Source organism: Kwoniella newhampshirensis, chromosome 3, assembly GCF_039105145.1.
Source record: "Kwoniella newhampshirensis strain CBS 13917 chromosome 3, whole genome shotgun sequence".
NCBI lineage: Eukaryota > Fungi > Basidiomycota > Tremellomycetes > Tremellales > Cryptococcaceae > Kwoniella > Kwoniella newhampshirensis.
The window spans coordinates 1,439,078-1,450,647 of NC_089957.1; the positions used below are offsets into that span (position 1 = coordinate 1,439,078).

Here is an 11,570-nt window from a genome sequence, read left to right on the forward strand (position 1 = left end):
CTGATGCAATGCTTTTTCTTTCCTTTTCATCACGTCCTCCGGTGTAGCGTAGTGTTGAATGACCGTGTGAACAAGGAGGTGGAGCCTGGGAGTCGAGGCAGTGACTGGAGCCATTGACGAGGGTATGGTGTGATGATGGATCATGAATGATCGGAATGACCAAACTGTTGTCCACCCGTTCAGGCGGTAGGCTCTATATGTCGCCGAGCTGATACACCGATTTCTGACCTTTTCGACTTTTCTCCCTGTCTTCGCGTTGGGCTGGACGAGACGGAAACGTCTTGCTGAAGCCTTGGCAGGCACAAGCGGTTCAGAAGAGTTTCAGCACCTTTAGCCTCGAGATCCTCCTTCCGAACCACGATATACTGGGGGACTCTTCAAACCTGACAAGACACTTACACCAGCCCGTTTCAAAAATCGTCCTGTCCTTTCCTGACCACCTCACCTGATAACTTCCTTGGTATGTTGGTGCGTTCACCGTGAGTCATCATACTCGAGGGAAGGACAGACACGATCAAACGATTCGAGGGTGGTCTTCGGAAGTGTCCTCGGTTCTAAATGGGTGCTGCTTTAGCAACGAGAGAGAGAGTGAGAATAATTGGTGGGGAGCGACGTCGTACATGGTTCGTGAGGGCCAAAGCGATCGTCGCAAGAAGACCAATCGTTTTCCAGGGGACGCTCGTGCTGCTCATGCAACTTTACTTGTGCACCTCTTGTCATTATTTGGAATGACTACGAATGCACTTGTAACAGCAACATTGCATTCCCAAGCGGTAAGAGCATACCTCGATGACACTACTTATACTTTCTAGACCGACATTGGGCAAATCTGAACGATGTGGCCCTGCTCCTCCCACATCTCCATCCAGTCTTCTCAAGTACAGACTCAACGATCCCATGCTTCGCTATACCTTCCATCATATCCTTTCTGACCAGCTGGCGCAAGCTCTTGCATCGGACGAGTATTGGTCTTGAGCTAGACAAATCCCATCAGCATCCCACACATACACCACGAACCAGTCACACTACACGGAGCTTCGGCATAGATCCCTCTGAGAGTCGAGAAGCTCTGGCGAATGGAAGCAATTCGAGGGAAATCCAAAATTGATCAGATATTTCCGGGAGTTCAATGTGTTTGAGCCTCAAAGGACTTTGACAGACGCGTATCAAGCAAGGAAAGGCAGACGCCGAGAGAGGAGGCGATCTTGCAAACACGAATCTGAATAAGACTTGCAGATGGGGCAGAGGATACAATCTCCACCACAAGACTCAAAAAGTCGTTTTTGAGTTTCGTCAGACTGCCTCAGCCACGACTGGATATCCGGAATCTGGTATCCTCACTGTCACATCGTGACAGAGTGACTGAGATGCACGGACCGAGCAGCACGCATTTGCTACGGCGGCAACAGATGAGGTCAGATCGGTATGAGTGGGAAACCATTCATTTGTCAATTTTGCGAATGATCGCTGTTGCCCGAGTTGCTGCGGATACACTGTGGAATGATCGCGTCTCGGAGAGCTGGAACCGATTCAGTGGGTCACGAGGAGTATGAAAGGCCGAAGAAACGATTTGTACAACATGCATTAACCATTCAAGTGGAATGTGACTAATACTCCGCTCTGAGGTCAGATCGCCGAGGTGCTGCAGGAGATCATCATCAGCGCTGCGTCGTTCGTTCGCACGCAAACAGTCCTACGGTCGTCCCGGAAGGATCAACCATAGATGCTGTCCTCGATGCCCATTGAAATAGGACGTACAGATGATTGGATGCAGTTGAGCAAGGTAGGTGATTGCCCACCTGTCGTAACCCTATCAGCGATCGTCCCAAGTGCACGTGTTTTGTCCGGACACAGTACTCACATGAGATAACAGCAAGTGAGAGTGAGGAGCAAGCTTGATCGTAACAGTCTACAAGCCATGACAGACATCAGTTCATATGTCCGATCATGATGAAAACTATCGAAAGGACTGGGCAATAGCAGACACGACACTCACGTTTGACTCTTCCCTTTGGGCAGAACGAACCACCCGACCGCTCCCATGGCCGCGATGATGATACCGACGAGGACGACGTGAAAGAATGATGACATGGTGTATGTGTCGGTGTCGGTGTCGATGTCGCGATGTGCTTCTTGATTAATGTTGAAGGTAGACGAAGAAAGGATGAGGTGGATGATGATGATCACGATGATGGTTCGCAAGGGACACTGGTTCGCGTCACGTGATCCGAATGACCTTTTTGCCGCTCGGTAAGTCAACTGGAACGAGATATCTGTGAAGCTACAACTTCGATGAGATGTGCTTGATCATTTCCTCATCATGGGCAGCATGGCGTCGATAAGATGGAGAGGTCCAACCGGATCATCTTGTCTGATACGAAGATCGATCTGCACCACTTCCCGATCGAGCGAAATCCAGCGAGATCTCTCATTACCTGGTCCTTCCTCTTTCCATCGAAAAGCATCGTCTCGACACGTCAAGACACCCGATTTCCTCCTCGCTGCTGTCAATGAGTACAAGTCTCCTCGACTGTTCACATCACAAGAGCCTGCCATCAAAGGCAAAAACCACTTCGCAAAGAACAGCGCTTCGACAACGGACACTAAGACGCGGGATCGAGTGCAGTTCAGTGTAGCTGAAGGACAAAGTAATGATCGAAGAGCGTTTTTCGCTAACGACGTCGATGGAGAAGTTGGAGAAGATTGGGGATCTGCAGAATTAGGGGAAGAAGTCCCAGGACTTGAAAGCGGTCGAGTGGTAGAATGCAGACGGTAAGTCTGAGTGATTCTCTTCCGCCTCATTTTCCTCGGACGGCATCTCTTCGTTCCTCTTCGCCTGTGTCCTGCACTGGCTTGCGATGATTGCTCTTGCTACAGGCTGACTATCAATTGGATGTCAACAGTTCTGGTCAGACGTCCGTCGGCTTGATCTTAGCTTCGATCCTGGTCAGTGGTCGAACTCGACTTTTGATTCTTCGATCATCGGGAGAAATATGGCCCATTTCCGCTCACGACGTTCAATTCGTCATGCCCTCATCGCTCATACCCTCCTCTCTCACCGAACAGTGCTGGTCACCGTCTCTGTTGGCTGCATGGTCGCTTTCCTCCGAGTCCAAGGCTGGCTTGTCGGATACCTCATTGGACGAGACACCGAGTAAACAGATGATGGACGCGCGACGGAAAGTGGCCATGACGCTCAGAAGGATACATCGAGAAACGGAAAAGATGACTGGGAGATTGATGGGTGGTCCGACTTCCAATGTTGGAGGTGTGGAACGTGTTTGGGAGACCTGGGCACCAGTAGAAGAGAACGGAGAAGAGGAAACACGGACTAGCGTGACCGCTGTGGAAGCGGCCGAGTATATCTTGAATCCAGATCGAGAAGAAGGTACTTCTCGCATCGAGGTCAAACCGAACACCCTTCCAGCATACGCCGCTCACGTCCTACTGATGCGTCGACCCGATCTGTTTACGGCCGATCAAGGAGATATGTGGGCTACGGGCACTTTCATCGTTCGAAGTCGAGCTGAGCGACTTCGACTGCAAAATGTACAAAAATGGGTAGAAGAGTTCACCTCCAATCCGGACCGTCAGTCACCATTGCAGTCTTTTCTTGACAAGGCCAAAAAGGTCATAGCGCTATCACGGCAAATTCGACCCGAGACAGCAGGAGAACAATTGCGGGAGAGCAAGCACTCTTTGCCCGAATGGACCACCTCGGACCGCGAAATACTATCGATCCTGTTCTCACCCCTCATCGACACCCGATCCACCCAAACGCCACCATCACTCGCTCTATCAATATCAATCGCACGCCTGATCTCACCCTACCCCGAAGAAGCGGTCGATCGAGGGGTGATTGCGCATCTTCTACAGGATATGGGGATGATTCTTCCTTGGGACAGTTTGGAAACGTCGAAAAACACCGAAGCGGAAGAAAGGACTTTTGCAATGTCCTCCATCTCTGGTAAACCTCGGAGCGAAGACGAATTTCTTCAGGGAAATGAATTGGATCACCTTCGGGAAGATTATACCTCGCACAAGGTGTTCGTTATCGATGATGCTACGGCATCGGAGCTGGACGACGGTATTGCACTCGAACGTATACCAAACTCTGAGGATGTTTGGATTCACGTCCACATTGCGGATCCTACGCGGTATATCCCTCCTACCCATTCTCTCGCCCAGAGAGCTAGTGTTAGGGGATCTTCTTTGTACCTTCCCGAGGGTAACAAACCTTTATTTCCTCTCGAAGTGATCATGAAAGAATTGTCTCTTGGTGCAGACGTGCAACGGGACGGCGGAGCTCAAGGGACTATGACCTTCTCCGCGAGATTGACCAAGAGTGGCACAGTGGTGGATAGGAAAGTGAACATGGGGTGGATCAAGAAACCCAGAGTGGTCACCTACGCTCAGGTGGATGAAGCGCTAGGCATCCCTGGAACGAAGACTTTCCGACCTTTTGGGATTCTTCCGAACCAGTCAACGCCCACCAATGTCATGTATGACGTATCATCCGAAGATCTCGAAGATCTCAGGACGCTATGCACAATCGCTAAAGCACACCGAGCGAAGCGATTTTCAACGGCAGGACTCGAATGGTCACTCCCCTCCGCATCCACTTCCTTCTCCCAGCCTTTCCCTCCTCCTGCATCGAATCTCTTCGATCCAGCTCAACTTGCATCTACACCTCAACTTTTCGCTGGCTCTCTACAATTGGACTATCGCGTGAACGCTGCAGCGTCACCGCAGCTCAACTCTGCCGGTCTCGTTGCGGAGTTTATGATCCTAGCAGGTCGCCTTGCTGCTTCATTCTGCACGGATCATTCGATCCCCGTCGTTTACAGAGGTTCTTCGCCACCGAAACCCGTCAGTACTTCAACTACTCTTGAGCGATTGCTTGCTTCGCGACATGAGGGGACGGGTATGATCGATCCTTATAAGATGTTGGAACCCGGATGGTTCAGACCCGCAGGATATATCAGTCTATCACCCTCGCCTCACTGGATGATGGGTTTCGACTCGATCTCCGGTGAAAAACAAGGTGGATATGTCCGAGCGACATCGCCCCTGAGAAGATACGACGATATGTTGATTCATTGGCAAATAAAGGCGTATCTGGCTAAACAAGGTGGTGGAGGAAGTCCACGGGATCTGGGCGTTGGCGTTATGATGGATAAAGAGGAAGTGGCGAGATTGACCAAGAGGTCGGATGCAGGTGTCAAGCGGACCAAGAGAGCGGGTATCAATGCTCAAAAGTTCTGGCAAGCAAGAGCCATTCAAGAACAATTGAGAACTGCAATCGCAACTGCTTCTTCTTCTTCTTCTTCTTCTTCTTCTTCTTCTTCTTCTTCTTCATCATCATCGTCATCATCAGGTTCAGACAAAATTTCGAGTGGAAGACAGGAGGAAGAATTGGTGGATCTGAGAGGAGAGTTGGTCGGTAGGATAACAGGTCCGAGTGAGAGTGCCCCGACATTGGCGGGAGAGATGACACCTATCATCGTTGAGAAACTTGGGATGGTGGAGAAGATGACACATCCCGCAGCGAGGGAGTGGAGAGTCGGGGAAGAAGTCAGAGTCAAGTTGGACAAGGTCGTCACTTGGCCTAATCCTCATTTCCAATTGAGTCTCATAGAGTAGGTCGGTGTTGGAGAGCCGGTCGTGTCGAGGAGTAAGCAAGCAAAGGGGCAAGGTGGATCTTCAAGGGGCTGGTGCGGACGGGAGGAGATACCTCAGTAACAATCCATCTTCATGAAACAAACAATACCACACATATCATATAATCTCATGCATAGACACATCACTCGAGATCAGCCAGGTCCCAATTGCAACTCTGAAGTACTGATTGAGCGTCTCGTCTTTTTTTCCCACTTTCTACACCTAGAAGCCCATTCTTATAGGTGGTGGCGGAGGAGGGGGTGCACCACCTTGTTGACCGGGTGCAGCGACTGGCATTTGATATCCCATACCATTGGCAACGGGGAATCCAGCTGGTGGAGGAGGGGCATAACCGTTCGCTTGTGGTGGATAGCCCGGGTAGACGGGCTGCTGAGCGACAGGCGGTTGATAGATTGGTACACCGGGTGGAGGAGGTGGGGCATAAGTCGGTATGCCTGCGGGGATGGGAGGAGGTGGGGGTGCAGCAGTACTGGAGGACAAAGCTCCAGCAAATTGGCCTGGGTCAGGACATTGTCAGCATGAAGGTAGTCTGGGGTGGTGCTGCTAGGTATCAGCAGGATGTTTGTGAACTCGCCTTGGTAGGTGTACGCTGGACCTGTTGAGGCTCCAGGTATAAGTTGACGTTTCCTGTATCACACATTAGCATGAGTGTCAGAGTCATTGCGATTCGCCACTTGACAGTCGCTCCCGCAAGAATTGAAAGACCACTCACTTCGCTTGTGCTGCCAGCAATCTCTCCGCTTGACTACCATGCCTCTCTCCCTTGCCATCTTTCTTGAACGCATATTGGACCGAGATCTGCTTTCCGCCGAAGAATTGTCCGTTCATATTTTCGATAGCCATGTCGGCGGCTTCGAAATCGTGATATGAAACAAAAGCGTAACCTTTGGATTCGCCTGCTGTGGGGTCTCTTGCGATCTGCAGGGGAGAAAGAGGTTAGCAAGACGAACTGTTGCCGAGACGGCCGGACGCGATGAAGAAGAGGATCAAGGGGGAGGCGATGAAAGAGTACAGCGAGTTGCAAGATGAGTGATGTCACCCGGTACACGAACTGATCTGAAAAGAACGGAACAGTATCCGAGTGATATGGACAAAAGAAGATGATATGGACAAAAGAAGATGGATCCTGAGACCAACACCAAACAACGCCATTGCCAGACTTCCAAGACTCACCTTTGGATGTTCCGCAATCGCTCCAAACGTACTGAACGTATCATACAGCGTATTCTCATCCACCGCCAGCTCGAGATTCCCCACAAACAAGTTGGCCCCGACATCCAACTGTTTCTTATCGTACGAAGCTTTGTTGACCCGGATCGGTTTGCCATAGAGCTTGATCTGGTTCATGATTTTGACGGCGTATTCGGCGTCTTGCTCAGACATGAATTCGCAGAAGCCGAAGCCTTGGTGGGACATGGAGATTCGGTCTTTGGGAAGAAAGACGTTTGCTATGGTGATAGGAACAAGAGTCAGTAGAGTTTCGGCTGAGAACACCACGCAATGAGGCGAAACGAAAGGGGGGGGGAGGGCAAAAGTCTGTCCAAAGCCAGGAAGGCGCCTGAAGATGGGGTGGATGCGATGCAGAGTATGGCATAGAGTGAAGGAGGATCGAGGAGCTGAGGTGCGGAGACACCGCAGTGGCGCCAGACCTCAGCTCTTTGCAGTGTCCCACAACGAACTTGGGACGGACAGCAGCAGTAGAGGTAGAACGAATTTAGACCTACAGACAGGGCCCGCTTGTCTTTCAGGTGGGAGTATCAGCGCCAAGTCCCAACTCGATGTAAGATACTTGCTGCACTCACAACATCAATTCCCAAACCAACGCATCCGTACATCTTTCATCGAGATTACCCTGATTCCCAGCAACGACACATCAGTCTCCCAATGCGACTTTTCCAGCCCAGCAGGTCGCGAGCACTGATCTAGCTAGCTGCTGACGTGAATGTGGGAGGAGGAAGGTGGGCTCACAAGGTAGACTGTCGCTTCTTGATTTCTGTCTTGTTCCGCTTTATTCTGCATCTTGGTCGTTCCTCCGCTGTCGTTCCGTGCTTTACCTTGTGCTTCCGATCAGATATGCTGGGTGTTATACCGGTTCCCTGGCGAGTATCTCGGCCTTCTCGTACTCTGGTGGTCTATGTGTTATGGAGGAGAAGATGATGTGAAACCGACTGGAAGAGTGAAGGAAATGAGAAATAGCGAAGAACGCAAGTTGAGCGGAAGCAAATCCTTTCATCCGGTTTACTGGTGGCAACAACATTGTCATATGTTGATGGACGAGATACTTGTCCGCTATATCTTCTCTCATTCACGTTGCGTCAAAGTGGTATATGCACAGTGATACTAGCAGTCTAGGAGCAAAGTATGTTACATCTGCATCATTACGAAGACTATAAGGAAAAAAGGGCTCATATATCGAAATTGAAACGTTTGGGTATCAGTGTGGTTCATCACTCGTACCATCCCCCTTATATCACAATCATCCCATCATAGATGACCCGTTCTCGGACAGGCCGCCTTGCGGACACCTGGATTCTTGTTTCGTTGGAGCCGATCAAGGATAGACAGCCTAGAGAAGGAGATCTCAGCTGACGTGATCACGCATGATAAACTCTAACGACTCACCTTGATCCTGTCCTCGTACGTTTGGTCGATGACCTTCCTCTGCAATTCTATGGTACATCAGATACGTTAGCTTGTTAGTGTAGGAGAGGAGCTAGATGCCACCATCACTTACTTTGCGCGGCAGTCAAGAATCCGCTTTCTGGTGTCCATTCATCCGCGACCAGAACAATTGCCTCGAGAAGCTCCATACCCTTCAATCCCGCTTTCTTGGCCACCGCATTCAACTCCTTCAGGGCTGCATCGACAACTTGATCGTCCTTGCACAAGTGCTCCAAATCTTCCCCATCACCCAGACCATTCTTCTTGGTGAAGGCTGGCAAGTTGACCGGATGAGCGACGACGACCATCATAGGGTTGTTATGTTCGCCATTGGCAATGATAGCACCATTTGCAACGAGAGGACAAGATTTGTAGATTGACTCGAGATATTCGATAGCGATGTACTCTCCTCCGGCGAGCTTGACCAAATTCTTTAGACGGTCGATGATGGCAAGTGTACCGTCCTTGTTCCATTGGCCGACATCTCCGGTCCTAAACCACCCATCATCGGTGAAAGCCTCCTTGTCGAGATCGGGTCGCTTGTAATAACCCTTGAAAATGGCAGGTCCACGAATGAGAATTTCTCCTCGAGGAAGGGGGTCAGTGGAAAAGTAGCCAGCTTCGGGAGCGTCGATGAGCTTGATCTCCACAGCAGGCGAAGGCCCACCAACGACACCGAATTGCATCCAGCCGGGATTGAGGATAGCAGCCATGGCAGTCGACTCAGTCAGACCGTAACCTATGACGCGCATGACTGTAAGCAGACCACAACCAAGGGTTTACCCTCGTCGTCCTCACCCTGAATCATCGTAACCAAAGCAGTACACAGGAATGCTTGGGTGCTCTTCGACACCGCACCACCACCGCTGAACATGATCTTCAATCTTCCACCAGTCTGAGCGCGGACCGCATTGAACACAACAGTATCAGTTATGCCGGCAACGAAGGGGATAGAGTAACTGGTAGCCGCTTGCTTGGCTTTGAGGGCGAAGTTGAAAATCGACTTCTTGGCCCCGCCAGCTTGGTCGACTTTGGTCAAGATACCCTTTCGGATGAGTTCCCAGACCGCAGGAACACCAACCAAGATTGACTATGGGTTCAAGTCAGTACTAGCGCATTCCATGCGCCTGCAAGTCAAGAAACGCTTACAGGTCGGAACTCCGCAATGTCACCCTTGCACTCCCTCACACTTGCGTCCGTCAGAGTCTTCACCCGTCCGTACCCTATAGGCAAACCAGCGAAAACGAAAGAGTTCTCAACCACAAATTCGAGAATATGGGCCAGGGGAAGGAAGGCCAGGTATGAGTCCTTCGGCGTGAGGTACTCGTAAAGTAGTTGCCAGACAGAAGCGACTGGAGGAAGATAAAAGGTGGGTCAGTTCATGAACAACGCCGCAATCAATCCGCGAAACGTACTAGCCGAGACGACGTTTCCGTGGGAGAGAAGGACACCCTTTGGTGTACCAGCTGATCGCCACTGTCAGCAAAGACATCATACCTGACATCTGAAGGAGCACTCACTAGATCCACTGGTGTACATGCAGCAATATATGTCATCCCGCTTCGCTGGAATAGCCTCCACTGGCTTCTCTTTGCCGAGTGCAATCACCTCATCAAGGGAGATAACCTTCATGCCCTCCCTAACCGATCTCAGCTGCTCCAAAACCTTCTCCTCTGGTTTCCCGTCGTAGATAATCAATTTAACTGTTTTAGTCTCCTCGATGATCTTGGTGAGAGTGCCGAGAAGGTCGGCGTTGGTGAACATTCCTTGTACCTCTGTTTCGTTGAGAGCATGCTTGAGACCAGAGGGACCAAGTGAGTCGTAGGCGGTAGAAATGGGAACGGCATTGAATGCACACGCTTGGGCAACGAGCATCCAATTTCGACTGAAAATGGGGTAGGCAGATGTATCAGCATTGTATAACTTCTCGGTGTATTCACGATTGCTGCACTAAGATACCAGCCCCCTCGCCGATCACAAGCGCTTGCTTCTGTCTTGCTCAGGGCAGTCTCCACCAGGCCGAATTGCGCAAAGACTGTCTCATCATTGTCACACAAGACATTACCACTCACGAAGTCTGACCATAGATGTTGAAGAACTTCTGCTCCCTTTGATCCTGTCCAGCCAATTCTCTCAAACCTGCTCCGATCTCCTTGACCTTGACCAGAGCCTCGTCGTAGCTGATCCACGAAAAAGGTGACAGCTTGAAGTAATTCCACTTCTTCATCTCCTTTGTCTCTTTGCCTCCGACGCGCTTGGTCACTTCCTTCTCCTCGGTGATGGTCCTGATAATCTCTCGCGACGCGAACCCGTTCTTTGAGCCATGCGTTCGTGCAGCGTACAGCATGACATCGTGGACTGTATCTATACCAGGTGCTGGTTCTGGATGCGTCGGACAACAACAGATTGTAAGGGTCAATACTGCAAGGCGGAGATATGGGCTTGGCTCTGTCCGTGAGCTACTCACGGGTTGCGAGGTCCTTTACACAATATGATCGTCTGGCCCGGGTCTCCCCATCAGGTTTGGGTCTGTCAGAATCGACCTCCCAGGAAGCTGCTTCCTTGTTCTTCCTAGGTGCCATGGTTGTCTATATGTATCGTATGAGGTGGTGGTGGTGATGGTGATGGTGATGGTGATGGTGGCAAAACACAGTGGATCTTTACAAAAGTCAGTTGAATAAGCTGGCTAGATTGTGCCGAATGCATCCAGACGAGGGAAAGGAGGGAGGCGGGGGGGCCATGTTCCAAGGTTGCCGTAAAGGACGATGACGCACCCGGCTTTGTGATCTTGTGCTATCAAAACAGTAGTGGCACCAAAACCATGTTCATTTCCCCAACAGCGGCGTACACCGTCCAGCGTCACAGTACCGAGTACGAGTAGTATATTTCTCCCCTTGAATCACTCGCCTGCCTCGGCCATGACAATCGTGTGACGGTCCATACCTTTTCTTGGACAATAGCCGAGGGCCAAGTAGCTCAGCATGATTGGCACTGCATATGAGACGCCACGTATCTCCTCATGGCCTTTCTATAACGGACATGATGCATCTCATTCACCGAGGGCCGAGTTGAGAGACGTACAACACACGACCAACGCGGCGGTGTGTACCTGATCCCCAAAAGAAACGCAATCCGAGTCATTCCGTTCTGCTTAGCGGTCAATTAGTAGTCTCGATCACTTTGGGTGGGACTAGCACACTTATCTTACGTAATATTGATGGACCCAC

At 50.7% G+C, this 11,570-nt stretch overlaps 4 protein-coding genes across 4 annotated transcripts; 1 reads left to right on the plus strand and 3 right to left on the minus strand.

Annotated features, from left to right (window-relative positions):
* Positions 1-1,607: 1,607 nt before the first annotated feature.
* IAR55_001871 (V-type proton ATPase subunit E) lies at positions 1,608-2,091 on the minus strand (the record flags this gene model as incomplete). The annotated part of the gene is made up of 4 exons (XM_066944994.1): positions 1,608-1,642; positions 1,759-1,799; positions 1,862-1,909; positions 1,997-2,091. The coding sequence occupies 4 exons, from the start codon at positions 2,089-2,091 to the stop codon at positions 1,608-1,610; spliced, it is 219 nt and encodes a 72-aa protein (XP_066804917.1).
* A 238-nt stretch (positions 2,092-2,329) lies between these two features.
* On the plus strand, positions 2,330-5,643 carry IAR55_001872 (uncharacterized protein; the record flags this gene model as incomplete). The annotated part of the gene is made up of 2 exons (XM_066944995.1): positions 2,330-2,772; positions 2,904-5,643. 2 exons carry the CDS (start codon positions 2,330-2,332, stop codon positions 5,641-5,643), a joined length of 3,183 nt encoding a protein of 1,060 aa, XP_066804918.1.
* Positions 5,644-5,883: 240 nt separating this feature from the next.
* IAR55_001873 (uncharacterized protein) lies at positions 5,884-7,701 on the minus strand (the record flags this gene model as incomplete). The annotated part of the gene is made up of 7 exons (XM_066944996.1): positions 5,884-6,179; positions 6,257-6,309; positions 6,395-6,600; positions 6,856-7,130; positions 7,407-7,423; positions 7,485-7,534; positions 7,651-7,701. 7 exons carry the CDS (start codon positions 7,699-7,701, stop codon positions 5,884-5,886), a joined length of 948 nt encoding a protein of 315 aa, XP_066804919.1.
* A 591-nt stretch (positions 7,702-8,292) lies between these two features.
* Positions 8,293-10,925, minus strand: IAR55_001874 (uncharacterized protein; the record flags this gene model as incomplete). Its single annotated transcript, XM_066944997.1, has 8 exons — positions 8,293-8,351; positions 8,417-9,082; positions 9,142-9,433; positions 9,493-9,695; positions 9,759-9,809; positions 9,864-10,228; positions 10,416-10,725; positions 10,811-10,925. 8 exons carry the CDS (start codon positions 10,923-10,925, stop codon positions 8,293-8,295), a joined length of 2,061 nt encoding a protein of 686 aa, XP_066804920.1.
* Positions 10,926-11,570: the final 645 nt, after the last annotated feature.